Consider the following 20,933-nt stretch of genomic DNA (forward strand, 5'->3'; position numbering starts at 1 on the left):
AATACCTCCACAGAAGTCATATGGAACCGAAAGAATTTGGCAAACAGTCCCTCGGGTCTGGCTTCACAGTGGGACATGTACTGTCCACTGTTTCTCTTAATCTCATATTCTGCTCGCCACCTGCCATGCCATATGTAGTATTTAGTATGCACAACATAAAAAGACGCATTTTAAAATAACAAGTGAGCAATGCCTAGACTATAAACAATATTACCCAGGACAGCATTGGTCCATTTAGAAATGCAAGTACATTACCCAGAATCATTCACAGCACGGGCAACAAATCATAAACTTGTATAAAAAAATAATCTCTTAAATAAAACATTAAGCAGAAACAAATAAGGAATGTTTGAAGGAATGTGCCATTGTGGTCGCTAATAATCCATTGCTGCCAATCACGTGTTTAGTCCCTTTTAGGGCAACCAAACAATTGACCAGGACTAACGTGTCATATATTCGACACAATACCTTTATTACTACGGGGGCTACCGTTACATAACACAACCGTGGTCAACTTAACCAAGACTGTCACTAATCCGACTGAAGGACAGTGAAAATATTACTACTGCATGTCACAAGTGCAAAACAGTGCTAATGTATTTACGGTGGTGACTCATGATTCTGTGTGTCTGGCAGCTGAAGCGCTCGCTGAGCAAACTCTTACCAGAGTCTACTTCAGCCGCGGGCCGTGGGGGACATCGGACAGTTTCTTACACAGTAAATCAAAATGTACAGACAACAGTCAAACGTAAAAGTGCAACAGTGATAACGACAATAACGCATGAACAAAAGGTCAAAAGAAAGATTCTGTCATGAGTAGGGATGGGTATCGTTTGGGTTTTTTCCGATACCGGAGCTAAACTGATACTTTTAAAACAATACCGGTGCCTAAACGATGCCTGAACCGATCCTTTTTTATTGCCAAGGCAATTTTTTTTCTTTCTTCAAATTGAACAATATTATGAACTGTTTAAAGTATACTATAGATATAAATAAATAAGTACATACAAAACACTTGACTTCAAACCACAGCTTCAAACCTTTTAACTTCAAACTATAAACAATGTATATATATATATATATATATATATATATATATATATATATATATATATATATATATATATATATATATATATATATATATATAAATAAATAAAAGAACAGACACAAGCATCAGGTGGCCTGATTGGACCGTGTGCAACAGAACTCAGAAACCGTTGGATTCTACAAACTGCTGCTTTACTGGACTACACGTCATCATTAATATCAACTGGAGAGATTTGTTCCAGTAAGCCGAGGACGGACGTTCAAAAGCTCGTGCTCATGTCTGCAGCGATCTCTGTGTGCGCGCGCTGTGTGTGAGCGTTGGAAGCCCCGCCCCCTCGAGCGGAGCTTGCAGGCGGACAGAGAGCAGAACAGCGAGTGTGCTCTGATCCGCGCTATTTTAATAATCGTTTTTAGCGTGCGGGTACCGCGCTACCTTTTTAGTATCTATATACCGTGCAACTTTACAGAGTAGTGTAAAAAAAAAAGTATTTAAAATCGGCTCAGGCACCGGAAGGAAGCACCGAAATCTGAGTTGCTTTTCGGTCCGGTAGGTACCGGACGTGTTGGAACCGGTGCCATACTGGAACCGGTTCTCGGTACCCAACCCTAGTCATGAGGGTAGCGAGGAATGTGATGTTTCCGGCGAGTAGCACGATCAAGCTACTGGAGCTTTCGCTCAAGTTCAATGTAATTCACGCTAACATGTAGGCAGCAGGCTAGCTAGCTATACTGGGCTCTGACCTCTTTATTTCAAGCTCCGCCTGAAAGCTGATTTGTCTATTGTGTCTCCAACCAGCAGAAACAGTGGGCAATGAGCAACACTTAGCTTTACTCAATGCCTTTCCAGTTCTGTGTGGATGTTAAATGCATAAGATTCATGTAGGGAAGTGTGCTGCTGCTAGCAAGGCTATCTAGCCCAGCTGGTTTTTAAAAAGAAGAAGAAATAAATCTGTAACAATTGATAAAAACTAAATGAGTTGTGTGGGTGGAGGACTCATGCACTTTTGTTGGATTAAGACAGGAAAAAGGGTTTGAGAACCCTGAGTGACGATAACACTGAAGTGCGGAGCTGGCTAATGTTTGAAGCTTAATGCTATCATCTGGGGTTGTATCAGAGGAGAGCCCGTCCTCATAGCAAGTGCTCATGAATTATCATATGGATCGTTTTGGGATATCTGGTAAAACCTTTTCTATACAGTCAAAACAAATATGCTTCTATTAAAGTGTCCCCAGTGTATGAATCCAGTCCTGCCACTAAAGCCAGGCTGCTCAACTGTGACAATGTAAGACCTTTGTGAAATACAACAGAACAGTTTCACTTACAGGAGAACTGTGTTCCCTGTTGTACTGCAGAGAATGTGTGCAAGCTTTTACTTGGTCCAGGACCAAGATCAGGTCCTGGACCGGCTGAACAGTCTGGGTTGGAAGGGCGGCAGATTGTCCAGCTGGGTCAAATAGTGATGCTGTGCTGCCGCAGTTTGGCTGCAAGGAACTCGTGGGTTAAATTATGTCTCGTGATTATTCCAACAATCTGAAAGAAATGGCAGACAATAAAGAACCAGACACCACATTATTCACTGTATGCTGGACTGAGACATAACAATGTTCTTAATTGGGGTTTCTCGCTTGTGTCTCATGATCAAAACAAGGACTTAAAAAACGTCACCCTTTAAAATCCCGCTGGAGGAACATCAACTCTTTTGGAGGACTACTTACTTCTCCGACAGCGTTAACCACCGGGAGGTGTCGCAGCCCCATGGTCCTGAACAGGTTGAACACCTGGGAGATGTGGGTGTTGGGCGACACCGTGTAGGGACTTGGGTTTATGTATGGGGTGACATCCTGGGAACACAGGGAACATTGTTTTTTTATTGACTCATATTTCCATTTTTATTGAAATATCAAAAGAATCGGAGTATTTCGACTGGTTGTACCACTATCATGCGGGGGTTGAGCAGGGACAGGTCCAGGTCATGGATGTCAGGGTAACGTGGGTAGTCTTCAGTCATCTCTGCATAGGACAACCTGGGCTGAGTGGCGCTCTGGAGGGACATAAAAGATCTGTCAAGAAAAAGACTGTGTGTGTGTGTGTGTGTGTGTGTGTGTGTGTGTGTGTGTGTGTGTTTGCACTGCTATCAAAGTGAGGACCCGTTTTTAACCCGCGAGTGAGGACCAAAATGCAAAGTGAGGACATTTAGGCCGGCCCTCACTTTGTTTTCACTGATATGGCCTGTAGAGGTTGTTAAAATGTGTCTCTCAATGTTTCAGAAAGGACCTCAGAAACATAGTAAACTGAGAAAAGGTAGAAGTGTTTGTAGTGTGTGTACACACACACACACACACACACACACACACACACACACACACACACCTCTGCTCACTATCGCCCCTAGTGGATTTTCCTATTTATAGCCAAGAGCAACATTTAGAGAAAAGGACAGTTACTAGATTGTTACAAGGTTGTTTTATCCATCCATCCATTATCAGCCGCTTATCCGGGGTCGGGTCGCGGTGGCAGCAGGTTCAGCAGGCCGACCCAGGCTTCTCTCTCACCCGCAACACTTTCCAGCTCATTCTGGGGGATCCCGAGGCGTTCCAAGGCCAGCCGGGAGATATAATCCCTCCAGCGTGTCCTCGGTCTTCCCAGGGGTCTCCTACCAGTTGGACGTGCCTGGAAAACCTCTAATGGGAGGCGTCCAGGAGGCATCCTGACTAGATGCCCGAACCACCTCAGCTGACTCCTTTCGACACGAAGGAGCAGCGACTCGACTCCAAGCTCCCTCCTGATGTCCGAGCTCCTTACCCTATCTCTAAGGGTGAGCCCGGCCACCCTGCGGAGGAAGCTCATTTCGGCCGCTTGTATTCGAGATCTCGTTCTTTCGGTCACGACCCAGAGTTCGTGACCATAGGTGAGGGTTGGAACATAGACCGACCAGTAAATGGAGAGCTTCGCCTTCCGGCTCAGCTCCCTCTTCACCAGGACAGACCGGTACAGCGCCTGTTTTATTGCTGCAGCCGCACCGATCCGTCTGTCGATCTCCCGCTCCACCTTACCCTCACTCATGAACAAGACCGCGAGATACTTGAACTCCTTCGCTTGGGGTAGGCAGTTTGTCCCCACCTGGAGGGAGCAATCCACCGGTTTCCGGCAGAGCACCATGGCCTCAGATTTGGAGGCGCTAACTCTCATCCCTGCCGCTTCACACTCGGCTGCAAAACGCCCCAGTGAATGCTGGAGGTCACAATCCGAGGAGGCAAACAGGACCACATCATCCGCGAACAGCAGAGAGGCGATCCCGAGACTCCCGAACCGGATCCTCTCCGCCCCCTGGCTGCGCCTAGATATCCTGTCCATGAAGGTCACGAACAGGACCGGTGATAAAGGGCAGCCCTGGCGGAGGCCAACACCCACCGGGAACGTTTCTGACTTACTACCGAGGATACGAACACAGCTCCTACTGCAGGCGTACAAAGACCGGATAGCCCGTGCCAACGGGTCCGGCACCCCATACTCCCGCAGCACCCCCCACAAAAACCCCCGAGGGACCCGGTCGAAAGCCTTCTCCAAGTCCACAAAGCACATGTAGACTGGTTGGGCAAACTCCCAGGACCCCTCCAGTAGTCTTGCAAGGGTAAAGAGCTGGTCCACTGTTCCACGACGGAATCCGCACTGCTCGTCTTGAATCTGAGGTTCGACAAGCGGTCGGAGCCTCCCTTCCAGCACCCTGGCATAAGCTTTTCCCGGGAGGCTGAGCAGTGTGATGCCACGATAGTTTGAGCACACTCTCCGGTCCCCCTTCTTGAAGATGGGAACCACCACCCCGGTCTTCCAGTCCATGGGCACTGTTCCCGACCCCCATGCGACACTGAAAAGGCATGTCAACCAAGACAGCCCAACAATGTCCAGCGCTTTCAGCATCTCAGGGCGGATCTCATCCACCCCCGGCGCCTTGCCACCAAGGAGCTTTTTGACTACCTTAGCGACCTCTGCCAGGGATATGGGAGAAACCACCCCAAAGTCTTCCGGCGCTGCCCCCTCTCCGGGGGACATGTTAGCCGGGTTTAGGAGTTCCTCAAAGTGCTCTTTCCACCGCCCGACGATGTCCCCAGTCCGGGTCAGCAGTTCCCCCCCCCTGCTGAGAACAGCCTGGGGTAGGCCCTGCTTTCCCTTCCTGAGCCGTCGGATGGTTTGCCAGAACTTCCTTGAGGCCAACCGAAAGTCCTTCTCCATGGCCTCCCCGAACTCCTCCCATGCCCGAGTTTTAGCATCCGCGACCATCGCAGCTGCAGCCCTTCTGGCCTTCCGGTACCCGTCAGCTGCTTCAGGAGACCCCTGGGCCAGCCAGGCCCGAAAGGCCTCCTTCTTCAGTTTGACGGCTTCCCTCACCCCCGGTGTCCACCACCGGGTTCTCGGGTTGCCGCCACGACAGGCACCGATGACCTTCTGGCCACAGCTCCGAGCAGCCGCGTCCACAATAGAGGCTTTGAACATGGTCCACTCGGGTTCCATGTCCCCAGCCTCCCTCGGGATTTGTGAGAAGTTCTTCCGGAGGTGGGAGTTGAAGACCTCCCGGACAGGGTCCTCCGCCAGACGTTCCCAGTTCACCCTCACTACACGTTTGGGCTTGCCAGGTCTTTCTAGCCGACTCCCCCGCCATCTGATCCAACTCACCACCAGGTGGTGATCAGTTGACAGCTCTGCTCCTCTCTTCACCCGAGTGTCCAAGACATACGGCCGCAGATCAGATGATACGACTACAAAGTCGATCATTGATCTCCGGCCTAAGGTGTTCTGGTACCAGGTACACTTATGAGCCACCTTATGCTCGAACATGGTGTTCGTTATGGACAAACTGTGGCTAGCACAGAAGTCCAACAACAAACTCCTCCAATGAATCGCCACCTTAACGTGGTGGAGGAGTTTGAGTGGCTCAGTGATCCTGGGAGCTATGTTGTCCGGGGCGTCAGCCCCTGGTAGGGTCTCCCAAGGCAAACAGGTCTCGGGGGAGAGCCCAGACTAAGAGCGGTTCAAAAAAACCCTGATGATGTACGGCCCACGGAATGAAGCTACCTCGCCCGGACAAGGGAAACCGGGGCACCCTCCCGGAGCCAGACCCGGGAGGGGAGCTCGACAGCGAGCGTCTGGTGGCCGGGCTTTCACCCATGGGGCCCGGTCGGACTCAGCCCGAAAAAAGATCATGGACCAGCAACCCTGTGGACTCACCACCCGCGGGGGGAAGCATTGGGGTCGGGTGCTATGCAGACCGGGCGGCGGGCCAGGCAGGAGACCTGGGCGAGCCGATCGCCGGCAGCATAGACTAGCTTTAGGGACGTGGAATGTCACCTCGCTAGCGGGGAAAGAGCCGGAGCTGGTGCGGGAGGTGGAGCGGTACCAGCTAGATTTAGTTGGGCTCACCTCCACGCACAGCATGGGCTCTGGAACCAAGCTCCTGGAGAAGGGTTGGACTTTGTCCTTTTCTGGAGTTGCCCAGGGTGAGAGGCGCCGGGCGGGAGTGGGGATACTCACGAGCCCCCGGCTGAGCGCCGCTATGTTGGAGTTTTCCCCGGAGAACGAGAGGGTCGCCTCCCTGCGCCTACGGGTTGCAGGGAGTAAAGCTCTGACTGTTGTTTGTGCTTATGCACCGAACAGCAATTCGGAGTATCCGGCCTTCTTGGAGTCGGTGGGAGGGGTCCTGGAAAGGGTGCCGCCTGCCGACTCCATAGTTCTCCTGGGAGACTTCAACGCTCACGTGGGCAATGACAGAGAAACCTGGCGGGGCGTGATTGGGAGGAACGGCTTGCCCGATCTGAAGGTTGTTTTAGTTAAATTAAATATATTATATAACATTGTATTTTAGTAAATTAAATGTAGCTCTATTAATATATATATCTGTTTAATAATTTTTCTGTTTGACACCTAAAAATTGGTTTACATTTGAAACTATTTAAACACCTTCCTGATATCTACGTTGAGGTTGTGACTAGGTTGTTTTAGTTAAATTAAATATATTATATAACATTTTATTTTAGTCAATTAAATGTAGCTCTTTAAATTATTATTATTTTTAAATAATTTGTCTGTTTGACATGTACAAATTGGTTTACATTTGAAGCTATTTTAATACCTTCCGTTTAGAGAAAATGACAGTTACTATTGTGTGTGTGTTTGTGTTTGTGTTTGTGTGTGTGTGTGTGTGTGTGTGTGTGTGTGTGTGTGTGTGTGTGACAGACCGACTGGTTTTCAGCGTAGCAGACCCCTCTGATGAGCAGGTTGACCAGCTGGGAGCGCAGGATGAGGCCGTGGAAGGTGAGTGGTCTGAAGCGCTCCTCCATGGTCCACTCCTCACTGGGAGACTGGTCTGGGTACAGGTTGGGGTAGGGGGCATGTCTGCATGTGGACAGCAACAATACAGGGTTGTGTAAGCTCAGCTGTACTCTTCACTCTTTATACTGACAGTTGTCGTACTGAAGAATGTCTGTCTGAGGGTAGGAGCAAAGGACCAGATCAGTACATTCTAAAGTACTCTGACGACACAGTTTTAATTTCTCTCTTAAATAGTTTCAGTGACCCTGGACTGCACCAGCAGAGAGTAAATAAGGTGGTTGAATGGAGTGATAACAACGCTCTCATAATAAACACAAAAAAGACAGAAGAGATTGTTTTTGGTACACCACTGGAGATATGCAAATCTCCTATTACTATTCATAGTGAACAGATCGATCAGGTATGTTCATACACATACCTAGGAGTAGCAATAGACCATCTTCTTTCATGGAAAGATCAGATCGAATCAGTGTGTAAGAAAACAAAGCAAAGAATCTATTTCCTTCGCCGTTTAAGATCTTTTGGTGCCAGTAGAAGGATTCTTCTTTTGTTTTTCACTTCTGTCATTCTGAGTGTTCTTCAGTACTGCAGTACCACCTGGTATGGATGTCTGTCTGTAGCCCTAAAGTCACAAATGTTATAACAACTAAACATTTGTTCAAAGATTGTTGGACAACCACTTCAGGAGCTGTATGCTTCCACGTATGACAACAGCATGCTGAGGTTGGCAAAAAACATCACCTCAAACACTAATCATGTTTTGTATAGTGAATACAGGTTATTGCCCTCAGGAAGGAGATACAAGGTACCACTTTTCAAGAAGGTTAGACTAAAAAAGTCTTTTGTCCATCAATCGACTTTGATGCTAAACCGGAGATAGACAGGAAACCGGAGATAGGCGGAGTGGTGGACAATGTGTGTACACATGTATGTAAATTTGTTGTGTTTCAATGTGTCATGTCAATGTGTGTAATTCATGTTTTCTGCTTAAACATGCAACGGCTGCTGGGTCGCAAGACAAATTTCAGCACCAGCTGACGAATAAAGTTCATATCATATCATATCATACAACAATTACGGGGGGGGGCTGTCTCATTACTAAGACACTCACAGAAATGAGGGCCATATTCAGCTTGATATAGTAATAACTTTTATATTATCATATTTTATATTACCACATATTTTAATTATTCTACTTGTGTTGAAGAATGGAAGCTTCAAAATGCCTAATAAAAAGCAATCTAACTAAGAAATGAAGTGAAATACAATGCAAATGCTTTCCTTATTATGGACATATTGATGTATCATATGTTTACACCTGTCTCCCTTTAATAATTAACTGAATTAATTTGTTTTTAGAAGTCTATGCTGCTCTCTGCTGGACAACATTAAAACACTGTTTTCTGTGATTTGATTTGAATGACGCATGGAAAATAATGTTAATATGAAAAACAACCCAACCAGTTATGAAAGACAAAAGGCTAAATCATTTCCTTTTAAATAAATCATTTCATTTAATTATGACTGAATTCCTATTCAGGATGCCTCCTGGGCCTGCTGCCCCGGATAAGCGGCTGATAATGGTTGGACGGATGGATGAATTCCTAGATAAAACGCGTGTCACACATTTCCAGCATTGCATCCTGCAAGGTGGCCTACCTCCTCTCTAACATCTGCTGCAGCAGGTCCTCGCCCTCCTCCGCTGGCTCGACCACCACGTTCTGGTCGTCACACACGTTCCTCAGCTCGCTGGAGGGGTACGACTTCATGGACTGGCAGCGGCGCCGCTGCTCCCCCGCGCGGGACACAACACTGGACTTCTACATGCGCCAGTGGAGGATAAGTACACACAATCAGTGTGCACACTTCTCTTGATGTCCATTGGAACACCCACAAACACTGACTTCATCAAGATAATCTAAAGTGAACATCAGCACATTAAATGAGCCCTACATTCCAAGACAAACTTCATGGTATGAGTTATGAGAATAGCAAAAAGCTGTTTTCATAATTTACTGAAAAGGTGTATGAGCCAAACAGAAAGTATTAGTATTTTTGTCACCGATTGATTTAATTGTAAAATGTAATGGATTGTTTCAACATGTGCCGTTCCTTATTGAGGAGGCTAGTCACACGTTCAGATGCTGTTGAAACGCAGTGCTGCTCGGTGGAGGACATGCTAACGTTAATCTGAGGAGAGGACAGAGACAGCAGCGCCTTGTCTCTGAGGAAGAGAGAGAACAATAAACTGTGGTTTAATACCTGGTCCACACACCTCTGCCTCCACACACTGTTGCTAAGGTGACAGCATCATTAGAAAGAGGTTTCACATCCACAAGGTCATTGCTGCCGACCGCATGTCCTTGTGCGGGACAATCAATCTCTCTGCCCGACTCTCTGGAAATGAAGCTAAAGATGTAAAATAGCACAGGACATACCTTGAAGCGGATGTTGTTGCTGACCAGGATGTTGCCCTTCATGAAGTCCCGTTCGTTCTGCCGGTTTTCCGTGACCACAGGGAAGGCGTGGTAGACAGTGGTACGCAGGATGCTGACTAAAGACTGGACCCGGGTGTGGGGGTACACATAGGTCAAGTTGGGCTCCATGATATCGCTGGCTGTCAGCCTGGATCAGATGAGGAAACAGAAACGTTAGAATTCACCCAGTCTGGTCTGTAAAGAGGAAGCTCTGGTCCTGGAGCTGCTGAGAGCTGAAATGCCAAACCTGGAGAGGTGGGGAACTACAAAAGTAAAGACACAAACTCAGCACTGGGCCGCTCTAGCAAGGCCAACAAGGCGGGTCGGAAAGAGGACTTCACTATCGCCCCATTTCAAACATGAATACAGCAGCTCAAACCTTCTGCCCTTTCTAGACTTCAGACAGACTGGGAATCAAACTACTGCCGTAATCCTCCATCCTTCCTGTGCTACGTAAACACTAGTGCCATATCCATGCTGTCTATCATCCACACAAAAGTAAGTATGGATAACAAGCTCCATATTTACACTTTCTAAACATGATTCTACTTTCACAGCCTAAGTATTCCAGTATTGCAACAAAGAATGTAATAGTTTGGTAAACTTGGTAAAAAAGCAGATGGCATCCGGTCGTTGCCACGGTAACCTGCTGCTTTTGGATTGGCAGGATGGGGCGGTGCTGAGGGAGTCTTACTTGTCCATTTCCACCTCAGTCTCCCACTCCAGCAGCGGCACTCCTCTGAGCTGGATGTGGATGTCGTAGATGCCCTTGTTGAAGAAATCTCCAGTCCACTTGGCAACCTGATGGTCAACACAAAACCTTTACCACATGAACCCAACAGGAGGTACATGACTGCATCATACACACTTCTCAAGACTAATAGAGACAAACATGAATTCATTTCATATTGTTATTATAATAAAAACAGCAACGGTGGTTCATGGTAGAAAAAGCTGAAATACATAACACTGCAGTACCATTAGAGTGATCATGATGGGCAGCCCGTATGTGATTTCATTGGTAGATTCAATGAGGATGACAGTGAGACTGATAGTCATTCTGACCACGCCTCCGAGGAAGGCGGCCGCTCCAATGAGAGCAAAGGTCCCAGAGTAGATGTCCATTCCCAGTTCCCTAACAGAGGACAGACACACAGTCAGAAGCAGCATCGCTCTAGTGAGAGGCTGATGGGAAGAGGGTGGAATGTACAGGGAGATTATGTGTGGTGAAGACTAAACCAACCGGCTGTCTCCCAGAGGAAATGAAAATCCTCCAGTCAGCAGATTCCACCACGAGGCTAAGGACCTGTATGACCAGCAGAGAGGTTACCAGGCCCTCTGACCCATTACGGGTCTTTGTTTCGTCATTTGGGGTTTTCGTTTCCTTCATTAGGAGTGTTTGTGTCACCTGATGAACGTAAGTCACATATTCTCTCTCTACACTCTGTGTTTGGTCTCCACCAACTCTCTGTCTGCTGAATGCTCCATTGAGTTCACCGGCTATTCTCTGACCAATGACATAGGTCATTTGTGAGATCATTTGATATTTGTGATATTTCAGCCAACCCTTGGTCATTAGAACATGAGGAATACATGGTTCTTACACTTTGAGGATGTTGGCAACCAGACGTCCAAAAGCCGCCCCACAGAGCAGGGAAGGGACAAAGAGGCCGCTGGGTACAGACACACCATAGGTCCAGCAGGCCAACAGGAAGTACAGCAGGAAGAAGACGGACAGAGTCACAGGGCTGAAGGTACCTGATGGGAAGAGCAGCAGGCCGGCTGAAAGAGAGCTGCAGGAAGCCGACAGCATTCTGTTCTAATACACTCACAGACCAGGGAAGATACATGATGATTCATATTCAATTTGTTTTACAAAATAAAAAAAATACTAAAATGAAAATGAAACATATGTCTTATGTGCCAGGAAAGTCAATGGTAGCCTTTCAAAATGCTATGCTTAAACTAACAGCTGTTATACATGTGGGTTGCACTCATCGCACCATCCTGGTGGAACAGCTGGTGGATGGCCGCCTCCTGGGGGTTGAAGAACAGCGTGGCCATGTCATTGTAGGTCTGGTTGGTGCAGAAGAACTGTCGAATGGTTGAGTTGATGTCCTCACCGCTAGACAGCTGAAAACAGAACTCACAACTTAATATGAGAAACTAAACACTTTTTAAGATCAATTTTAATACCACATGGAAAAGAATTTCACAGTGAAACAGAATAGTTGAGACAAGCACAGTTTCAAGAGGGATTTAAATCAAATCCTTCAGATATGATTAGGGTTAAAAGGGCATTTTTCATTTCATCTGGACTACGGTGTGGAAACATGATGGAAAACCAGTAGGGCCACATAACCTAGACCCACATTGTTGTCAGTACTGCCCAGCAGTGTAAAACATACATAACAGAATTGCTTATGATATCATTGATTAAATTAAACCTTGACCCAGATAAGCAACAGAGAATGTATAGATGGTTTAACCAATGAAATCCTTGCCCTTGACACATGACAGCTGTGCTGAATAGTTCAATATTGATGAAGAAGAGTCACCCGAGTGCTCAGTCCTATGACGATGATACTCACTGTGGAGTTATGGGCTGTGGGGGAGGACAAGTCGCGACATTCGCCCAACAGTATGGAAGCAGAGAATATCACCACGGTGGTCACCATGGCAACCAGCAGACTCTCGAGAACTCTGTAAAAGTGCATCAGATCAACTTCCGTAATTACACGCTTGAACAAAAATGAGGGTCACGTTTCCAAATGTCTGCGGTCAAAATCACAGCTGATATTGAAGACAGTTACTATCTTTGATTGACAGGCGTGATGTTCTGGAAGCAGAAGAACCGTTTCCTGTGTGAACAGGTCACGTAGCACTCACCTGATGAACTTGGCCTTGGGGTGGATGTGCTTGATACGATACTTGGACAGGATCTTGTTCAAGCAGTTGAAGAGTGCCCCCAGTAGGCCACCCACCACCCCCATCAGGACAAAGAAGGCCAGGTCCACTGCTGTCCACAGGTGGCACTTCTTATCTCCATCTGAACACTGGAGATCAAGGAGGTTTGCAACAGGGTCAAACTAGTGCTTGTGAAGGAATTAGGTGAAATCACATTGATCACAGTTTGTGTGCATGTGTCCATCCTATCATTGCGGCAATCAGGGTAGAGTGAGTTGCAGTGACAATGGACTGAGTGGAGACCAGATGACTTGGATGTCTTCGACTTAGCAGTGGAAGGGGAGACTGTGCCATTGGAGGATGTTTCCAAGGGGAGCGTGTGAACACGTACAGGAACAAGCTGGTGTCCTTCACTTCACCTGGTTCACTTCCCCACAAGGCATCTCTACTGACGCTTTGTGTGTGTGTCTTTTTGTCTATGTATTTGTGTGTCTATGTCTATGTTTAGGGGCGGCTGTAGCTCAGGGGGATGAGTGGTCGTCCCGCAACCACAAGGTAGCCGGCTCGATCCCCAGTCCCCCCATAGCTCACACGTCGAAGTGTCCCTGAGCAAGACACCCAAACCCCAAGCGCCCCCCAGGGCTGCCCACCGCCCCCCATCCAGGGATGGGTCAAATGCAGAGAAGAATTTCCCCAAGGGGATTAATAAAGGATTCTTTCTTTCTTTCTTGATGTGTCTGTGTGTATATTTGTGTGTGTGTCTGTCTATGAATGTGTGCGTCTATGTATAGATGTGTCAATATCTGTGTGTGTTTTTGTCTATGTATTTGTGTGTACATATGTGTGTGTATGTGTCTATGTATCTGTGTATCTGTGTGTGTATGTCTATGTATAGATGTAATGGTAAATGGTCCTGTACTTGTATAGTGCTTTTTCTAGTCTTCTGACCACTCAAAGCGCTTTAACACTACATGACATTCACCCATTCACACACTGATGAGGAGCTACCATGAAGGTGCCACATCAGATTATCAACCATTCACACACCGTAGGCGCAGCTACAGGAGACATTTAGGGTTAAGTGTCTTGCTCAAGGACACAACGACATGGGCTAGCGAAGCCGGGGATCGAACAGTCGATCCTCTGATTGAAGGACGACCCTGCTCACCACTGAGCCACAGTCGCCCCGTGTCTAGGTCTGTGTGTTTTTGTCTATGTATTTGTGTGTCTATGTATAGATGTGTCTATCTATGTGTGTGTGTGTAGTTGGAGTAGCTCAGCCCGACAGAGAGAGCAGAGCAGATGTGCGCTGCAGCGTGATAATAAATGACACCAAAACATTAAAAAGTACTAATAAAAAGGCACCAGTACTGTGGGGAATTATCAATATCCCAATCGTTCCTAATTTAGCACCGGGGCCTGTCTAATACCTGGGCCTGGGTTTGGGAATGCATCCCGACCTTCAGATAACATAAAACCCAAAAGGCTCTGGGATGCTGTAGAAACACGGCGGTGCAAGACAGTGGACCGCGTGGAAGACGACCTGCTCCCTTTGTAGATATAAATGGTTCTTTCTAAGCTAAATAAAACTAAACAATCCTTAGTTTCAGATGATTATACACAGATTAAAACATGGTTGTGAATATTATATTCATATCTGCCAATAAACCCCCCTAAATGTGAAACACTGTCCATTTAATACATGACTCATTTAACAAAAAATGTACATACATGCACAGAAACACATCAAAATACACTCCCAATTCTCTACACAATTCAAATCGTAAGCTCAGTTTGTTATGTTTTACTGTTTTGTTACATCTACGCCTCTTCAAGCGCCTGTCTTATTAGTTACTTTATGTACTGTGTTGCACTGCACTAATGTGACGTTATGCAGCAGTGAGTGTGAGCATCGGAGATGGTGGGTTGTGATATAAAAGGAGACGACACGTTGCCGTATTGCAGAAAGAGAAGGTTAAAGTTAGGTTGACAATGGCTTTCTTATTAAAATATGAGTATATGTCATCAATAAAATATGAAATAGATATACAATTACTTGTATAATTAATTCAAGAATACATGAATACAAACCACACATTTAAACAATTGTTTTTTAACAGATGAAGAGATAACTGCAGCGATGAACTCTTTACCTTGAACTCTCCAAAGTTGAGCAGACCAGGCAGCTGGAAGGAGCCCCACTTGTTAAAGTTGATCCCAGAACGGAAGAAGTTGAGGGTGAAGGTGGCCGACATCGAACAGAAGAGCTGAAACAAAATGTAACAGAAGCTGAGGCAGGAAAACGTTAGGTTACTTGCGTAACCCCGGTTCTCTTAGTAGCATGAGTGAGAGAATAAAACATTGGGAACGCCTATGGCGTGACCTCATCATAAGCTCCTATTGCATTCTGCCTCATCCGTCAGGCTGGAAAAGGTCCGCTCTAGATAGATACAGGGATGTTTTCGGGTGGAGGGGAGTTGCCGCCACAGGCTTTACTGGGGGCATGTCGCAAAAGTCATGGCTCTCCATTCCTTACAGTCAAGCATGGATGCTTCTCTCTGTTAGGCTTATTGTGCCAAGAGACTTCGGGCTATCGGATGATAGCTGCGGTGCATTTGCACACGTCCTACAAGTCCAAGTCTAATGTCAGGTTTCTTCCCTTTTTTCCCTGTGAAATGGTTTTTACTATCTTTATGTGGGGGAGTTTTTCCTGATCCGATGTGAGGTCCCGAGACAGGGATGTTATGTGTACACATTGTAAAGCACTCCGAGATTTTGGGCTATATAGAATAAACTGAATTGAATTAAATTAATGTGGGGGAAGATGAGATCACTTGCCGGCACCCCATTGAGGGTTTGGGTGTTGCAATGTCAAGTTGACCCCCCACCCCCCAGCTCGGTCCAGCCTCAGCTTCAGGGGCCACCATCTCAGTTAGCTCCATCCGCTCTCTGCTGAGGTGGGAGCCATAATTGGGTCGCCGTCCTCCGAGGAATCATATGCAGCTTGGGCATGTTTTAGGCTAAGACACATCACACACAGCTGGTGAGTATCCCAGCTCGATAATGTATTCCTGCAAGGGCAATACAATACCTGCTCTCATCTGCTTTAATAAAGACATATGCGCTAGCTGTGGTGACTAGCAGGTATTATTAGCTGTAAAGCGAAAGTTACGCTAGTCTGGCGTGGCTAGGGGATAGCAGGAGCCGGCTAGGAGCGTTGCTACTTTCAGGCGGGTTATATAGCGGGAGTATTGCTACTCTGTGATGCGTTAGCACAGTGAAGCTAAGGGTAGTATGAGGAAAGGGTTTCTACTTTCGTGGGGTATTACGACCTCGAAGTGTTGCCACTTGGTTTGGCTAGCTGCTGAAACGATTGCTAATCTCCACAATTAGCAGCTCAGACTACTGGTTAAAGATTAGTATGAGCGATAACTCGCAGATCGTGAACAAAGTACGTGTTCTGTACGTGTGAACGAGTTTTCGCTCGTGACGATGGACTAGATCCCAGTCAGAAAGTTAGTTCGGAACTTCTGCTCGTAGCGAGAAGAGGTTTTTAAAGGACTGGCAGCGTAGCGTCAAGCCCTTTTATAGTCAAAATGCTAACGGAGCTTCTGATGAGGTCACACCGTAGTAGTTCCCAATGTGAGACACAAAATGAATGCTATGAAAGAGAACATTGAACCCTGGAGCTATGTAACTGTATAGTTGAGTTCAGAGAAAAACTCTGGCTGGAAAAATATCTGCTGATGGATGATCAGTTCTTGATCATCCATCAAGAACTTAGTACTTATTTAGTGACACTTGCACTGACCCATGCCACTAGTGTTACTAAAAACTAAAAGACAAAAACAACAAACAAAACGCTTAAACTTGTCTCTGGACATTCATTGGACAAGGTGACGTACAACTTTCCAAGTGAGAGCCTGGTTCCAGAAGGAGGAGCCCTCCTCCAGGCTGAAGAGCGTGCCACCTATAGGAGCACCAAAGGCAGCGGCTACTCCAGCAGCAGCACCCGCTGAAACAAAGTCTCGCTTGTCCCTGAAAAACAGTAAAGAAAACATGATGAGCTATGCCCGACAATATTTGCCCCATATTATGACTCCTGGGAAACAGTGTTTTGTTAATAATGGTGTAGCGGAGCCATCATACCGGTCACTGCGGAAGTAAGGGAAATCGAATTTGATCCTCTTGAAAGTGATGCTCTGAAACTGATAGAGGGAGAAAATATGTGATGAGCTCACTTCAGCCATAATATGAGCTATACCTGGTTATAGCAATGTGCTTTCCTACGCTGTGACATGAGTGTGTTGATGAAGAATTACATTGTTCAATATTTAATCATTTAGTTGGATGGTGACAAAAGCTGCCTCCAGGTCAGCCAATAGCAAAATGATATTGCAATAGCCATATTTAAAACAATAGAGGGCAGTTGCTATGCATATTTATAACACAATATCTAGAATCAAAATACTTTGTACTACAATCTGGTTCTGTATTTTCATATGTATTAGATCTCAGCTGAAAACAGTGGTTTGGGGTTTTAGTTATTCTTGAACAGTCATTGTTTTGACAATGAAAGTGCATTATGACGAGATTGTTGAATGGCCAGTATGAACAGGAGGAATAATCAAAATACTTCACAGCAAGTAAAACCTGTTTCAACGTTCATGTGGCCCCTGACTGTTTTAGGACAACCTAGAAAACTTGTGGATCCTTTAACATGCCAAAGTTGGACATTTTCAAATCTTGTGCATGGAAGCGTTATGTAGAAAAACTAGGTGCTCTTTTTAAATTGTATCTGAATTTAGCTGAATCCGTTGTACTCATCAGTGTTGAGGATGTGTGGCGCTGTACCTGAGGAAGGCCAGCTCCCACAATGGCTCCACTGTGTATCATCGGACCTTCTTTCCCCACAAACAGGCCTGAGAGGACACACACTGGGTCAGAGGCACTCCACCAGTACATAATGATGTCTCTGCCTCTGCATCTTTATTTCATCTGCAACATTATATCCAGATAAAAAGACACTTTGCTCCTGTGTTAGCGGACGGTGACCCTCTGTACATAATGCTTCAGTGTGTTTGAGTTTCACAAGATTGGCAGAATGTCTGCTGTCCGCCACTTCAGTCAAGTAACATTCTTCTTGTACACGTTACATATTGTACTTGTACTTTACCTCCAGCCACACTGAACAGGACTCCAGCAGCTTTGCAGAGAAAAGTTCTCAGCCGGACGATTCCTGGAATCTTCACTCCGTTCAAGTAACTTTTGATTTCTGGGATCCCCGAGCCTGCAGCTACTGGCTGGAACAGGACACAGACATAGAGAACGTTGTACCGGTTAGTGTACGACAAGATGACTCAACATATCACAACCTACCAGGTAGAAATGGGGTCAAACATTTTACATTAACACTTAGAAATAAAGTGATGACAATAAACTGCACATACTGTAGTGTATTATTGTGTTCGGCTCATATTTGTTATGTGAGGATGTTTCTCACCAGTGGCTAGTTATAATGCTAGTATTTAATTTCTAACAAAGATCAAGAAAGTCTTTTCTTTCTTTGACAGTTGTACCTGCAGATACGGGTTCGAGCTCATAACACATAACAAATATCAGCTGAACAGAACGAAAATTGGAATTTGAAAACCTTTTGTATCAGAGTTCTACCTCAATGAGGACGAGCATGCTGGCAATGAAGACGAAGGTCATGTTGAATGCCAGGAGCTCCAGCAGAGACAGGGGGAGGCAGCCTTTGTCGCTGCACTTCTCTACAGCTGGAGGCGTTCAAGCTAAGGTAGAACAAGCACTGAGGAGGATCCTGTCTCTTTAGAAATACAACTGAGACGACCTATCCATCTATTGTTGGCAGAGTTATGTTACTGTAGCAATACAACACATCATATATATATATATATATATATATATATATATATATATATAACATACAGTTCCATGTGACGCAAAAGGCGGGAGATAGTTCAAAACAGGCAAACCTGCGTGTATTTTACGCACAAGCCTTTATAAACTCATCCTAAACTCTAAAAATGCATGCTTGCATGCGTAGATTGTGAATTATTATAATATATATATATATATATATATATATATATATATATATATATATATATATATATATATATATATATATATATATCTCACACTCAAGCTTATCATGACGAGCTGCAGCTCTAACACTGTTGTAGACAGCCAGCACATCAAACAAACGATGTTTTGACAGAGGCATGTTAAAGGATACAATCACCAACAACAGTAAATTTGATCTTGCTGAAGAGGCGTACAAAGAAATCCACAAACAGGCCGACCTGAGGAGACATGAAGACATCGCTCCCTGAGCATCTGCAACATGTAGGAGCAAAGAGAGACAGCGGCATCCACCTACCAGACCCACTGTGACTCCGATAGCGAACATCATCAGCCACCGCACTGCTTCATACTTTTTGGCTTTCTATTGGCAGATGAAAAAACAAAATGTCATAAAAACATTTGACATATTATAAATCAAATTGAGAATTTTAATTGAAATGTAAAAATAGTTGTTTGTGATTTAAATCTATGGCTATTTTTTTCCTCAAACTTTTATCAAATACCTCTGCTTTTTTTTGGTCACATGACAGTATAAAGCAACAGAATACCAATATGCCCATTTTCTGGATATGTTTAATACATAAATTATTTCATATTTCTGAGGGATGCTTTTACTACTCCACAAAATCTTTCCCAATATCTATATAAACATTTTTTGTCTTTTTGCCTAAACTAAAATAATTAGTTTTTTAAAATGTAACTTAAGCTGTTATATGTAATTTAGTTAATTATTCATCTGGTTGTTACATTTTCTGTTAAAATAAATAACTATATAGAAGCCAGTTTACAAACCAAGACCATATTATGTGGCTTAAGAACAATAATAGCTCTAAAATAGACCCCTGTGGAACACCGCGTTTAATATTCAGAGAAGCTGATTTCATACATCATACACAATTAGGCATATTACAGAGCACATCTAGCCTCTGTAGCTGCTTCCAAAAAACAGATACGACTTCATTATCAGAATCCCTCAGAAGACACAACTCTAGAAACGTTGTCCACATCTGAGCACTGACTAAACAAGCACACATCTATCCCATCTCACCTTATTGTCCATCCCCTCCAGAATCTCCGCGTAGGGCTCACTGATGCAGCGGTCATAATCCAAGCTCTGTTAAGCCAAAACAAACACTGAGTCACGATACCAGACAACCATAAACTCTCATTTACTGGGACAGCATGAATCTGTCCACATTGTGTATAGATCTTTCTCTGACGTCTTTACAAGTTTCTCACCTCATAATCTTTTCTGGGAAGAATCTCATTTTCTTCATCTCGGAATTCCCCAAGGATTGTCTGAAGGAAAAAAAAGGAATATCCAAAGTAGAATATCTAGTATAGTGACACCTCCAGCAAGGACAGTTAACAGGAAAGTAAACCAACAAACTGAAGCTTTTAGCTGAATCTTTTGGGACTTCAGCTACACACATAGTGTACTGTCATATAAAGTTGATTTACTTTGCTAAACACCAAACAGAGAGTAAACTCGCCCAGCTTCAACACAGACGGTCTCCAGGTGCATTCAGCACAGCGATGAGCAGTCTCCCATGCATCACTATGGGATGGAAGATGACTAGAGGTAGTTATCATACTAAAAAGTTGAATGTGACATGCATGTAACTTTGCTTTGAAGCAGGGATTGTGATCAGCCAGAGAACGACTAATTGGTGTTGGGGAGGGTAAGGCAGCTTTACTGATAAGAAATTGAGTTTGGTCCGAGGGTTTTCTCTTGATTATCAAGAGGAAAACAGAGAACAATATCCGCATGAGACACAGTTACAGTGTAGGAGGACTAATGTCTGTTACAGCGCAGGTTGCACGCTGAATGGACTTACGGTCATTGTGCTTTGCAAAAGCTACAAACAGCAGAACCCCTCTCTGAGCAGCGGGGTAATATATGACTATAAAATAATCAACAGATCCTCGTTTTGATCAATTTTAATATATGCATTTACCAGTTCCTCAGGAGTCCGCGTCTCCCCTTCTCTGCAGCAACATTGGCAACAAAAACAGTTTCCACAACACGCCATCTTCGCTATTGTCATGCTGCGTTCATGGTG

At 45.2% G+C, this 20,933-nt stretch overlaps 1 protein-coding gene across 2 annotated transcripts; it reads right to left on the reverse strand.

Moving 5' to 3' along the window:
- Window positions 1-2,500: 2,500 nt before the first annotated feature.
- Window positions 2,501-20,903, reverse strand: clcn6 (chloride channel 6; the record flags this gene model as incomplete). Of its 2 annotated transcripts, XM_079226643.1 has the most annotated exons (23): window positions 2,501-2,581; window positions 2,767-2,892; window positions 2,985-3,092; window positions 7,282-7,438; window positions 9,035-9,195; window positions 9,814-10,000; window positions 10,547-10,653; window positions 10,831-10,987; window positions 11,457-11,610; window positions 11,856-11,994; window positions 12,444-12,555; window positions 12,742-12,908; window positions 14,913-15,026; window positions 16,665-16,797; window positions 16,909-16,967; window positions 17,614-17,681; window positions 17,936-18,062; window positions 18,433-18,539; window positions 19,022-19,088; window positions 19,166-19,231; window positions 19,919-19,984; window positions 20,110-20,169; window positions 20,829-20,903. In XM_079226643.1, the coding sequence occupies 23 exons, from the start codon at window positions 20,901-20,903 to the stop codon at window positions 2,501-2,503; spliced, it is 2,598 nt and encodes an 865-aa protein (XP_079082769.1). The 2 variants fall into 2 exon arrangements, with proteins under 2 accessions (XP_079082769.1, XP_079082770.1); XM_079226644.1 differs by lacking the exon at window positions 19,919-19,984.
- Window positions 20,904-20,933: the final 30 nt, after the last annotated feature.

Source organism: Taurulus bubalis, assembly GCF_910589615.1.
Source record: "Taurulus bubalis genome assembly, chromosome: 11".
Taxonomy (NCBI): Eukaryota; Metazoa; Chordata; class Actinopteri; order Perciformes; family Cottidae; genus Taurulus; species Taurulus bubalis.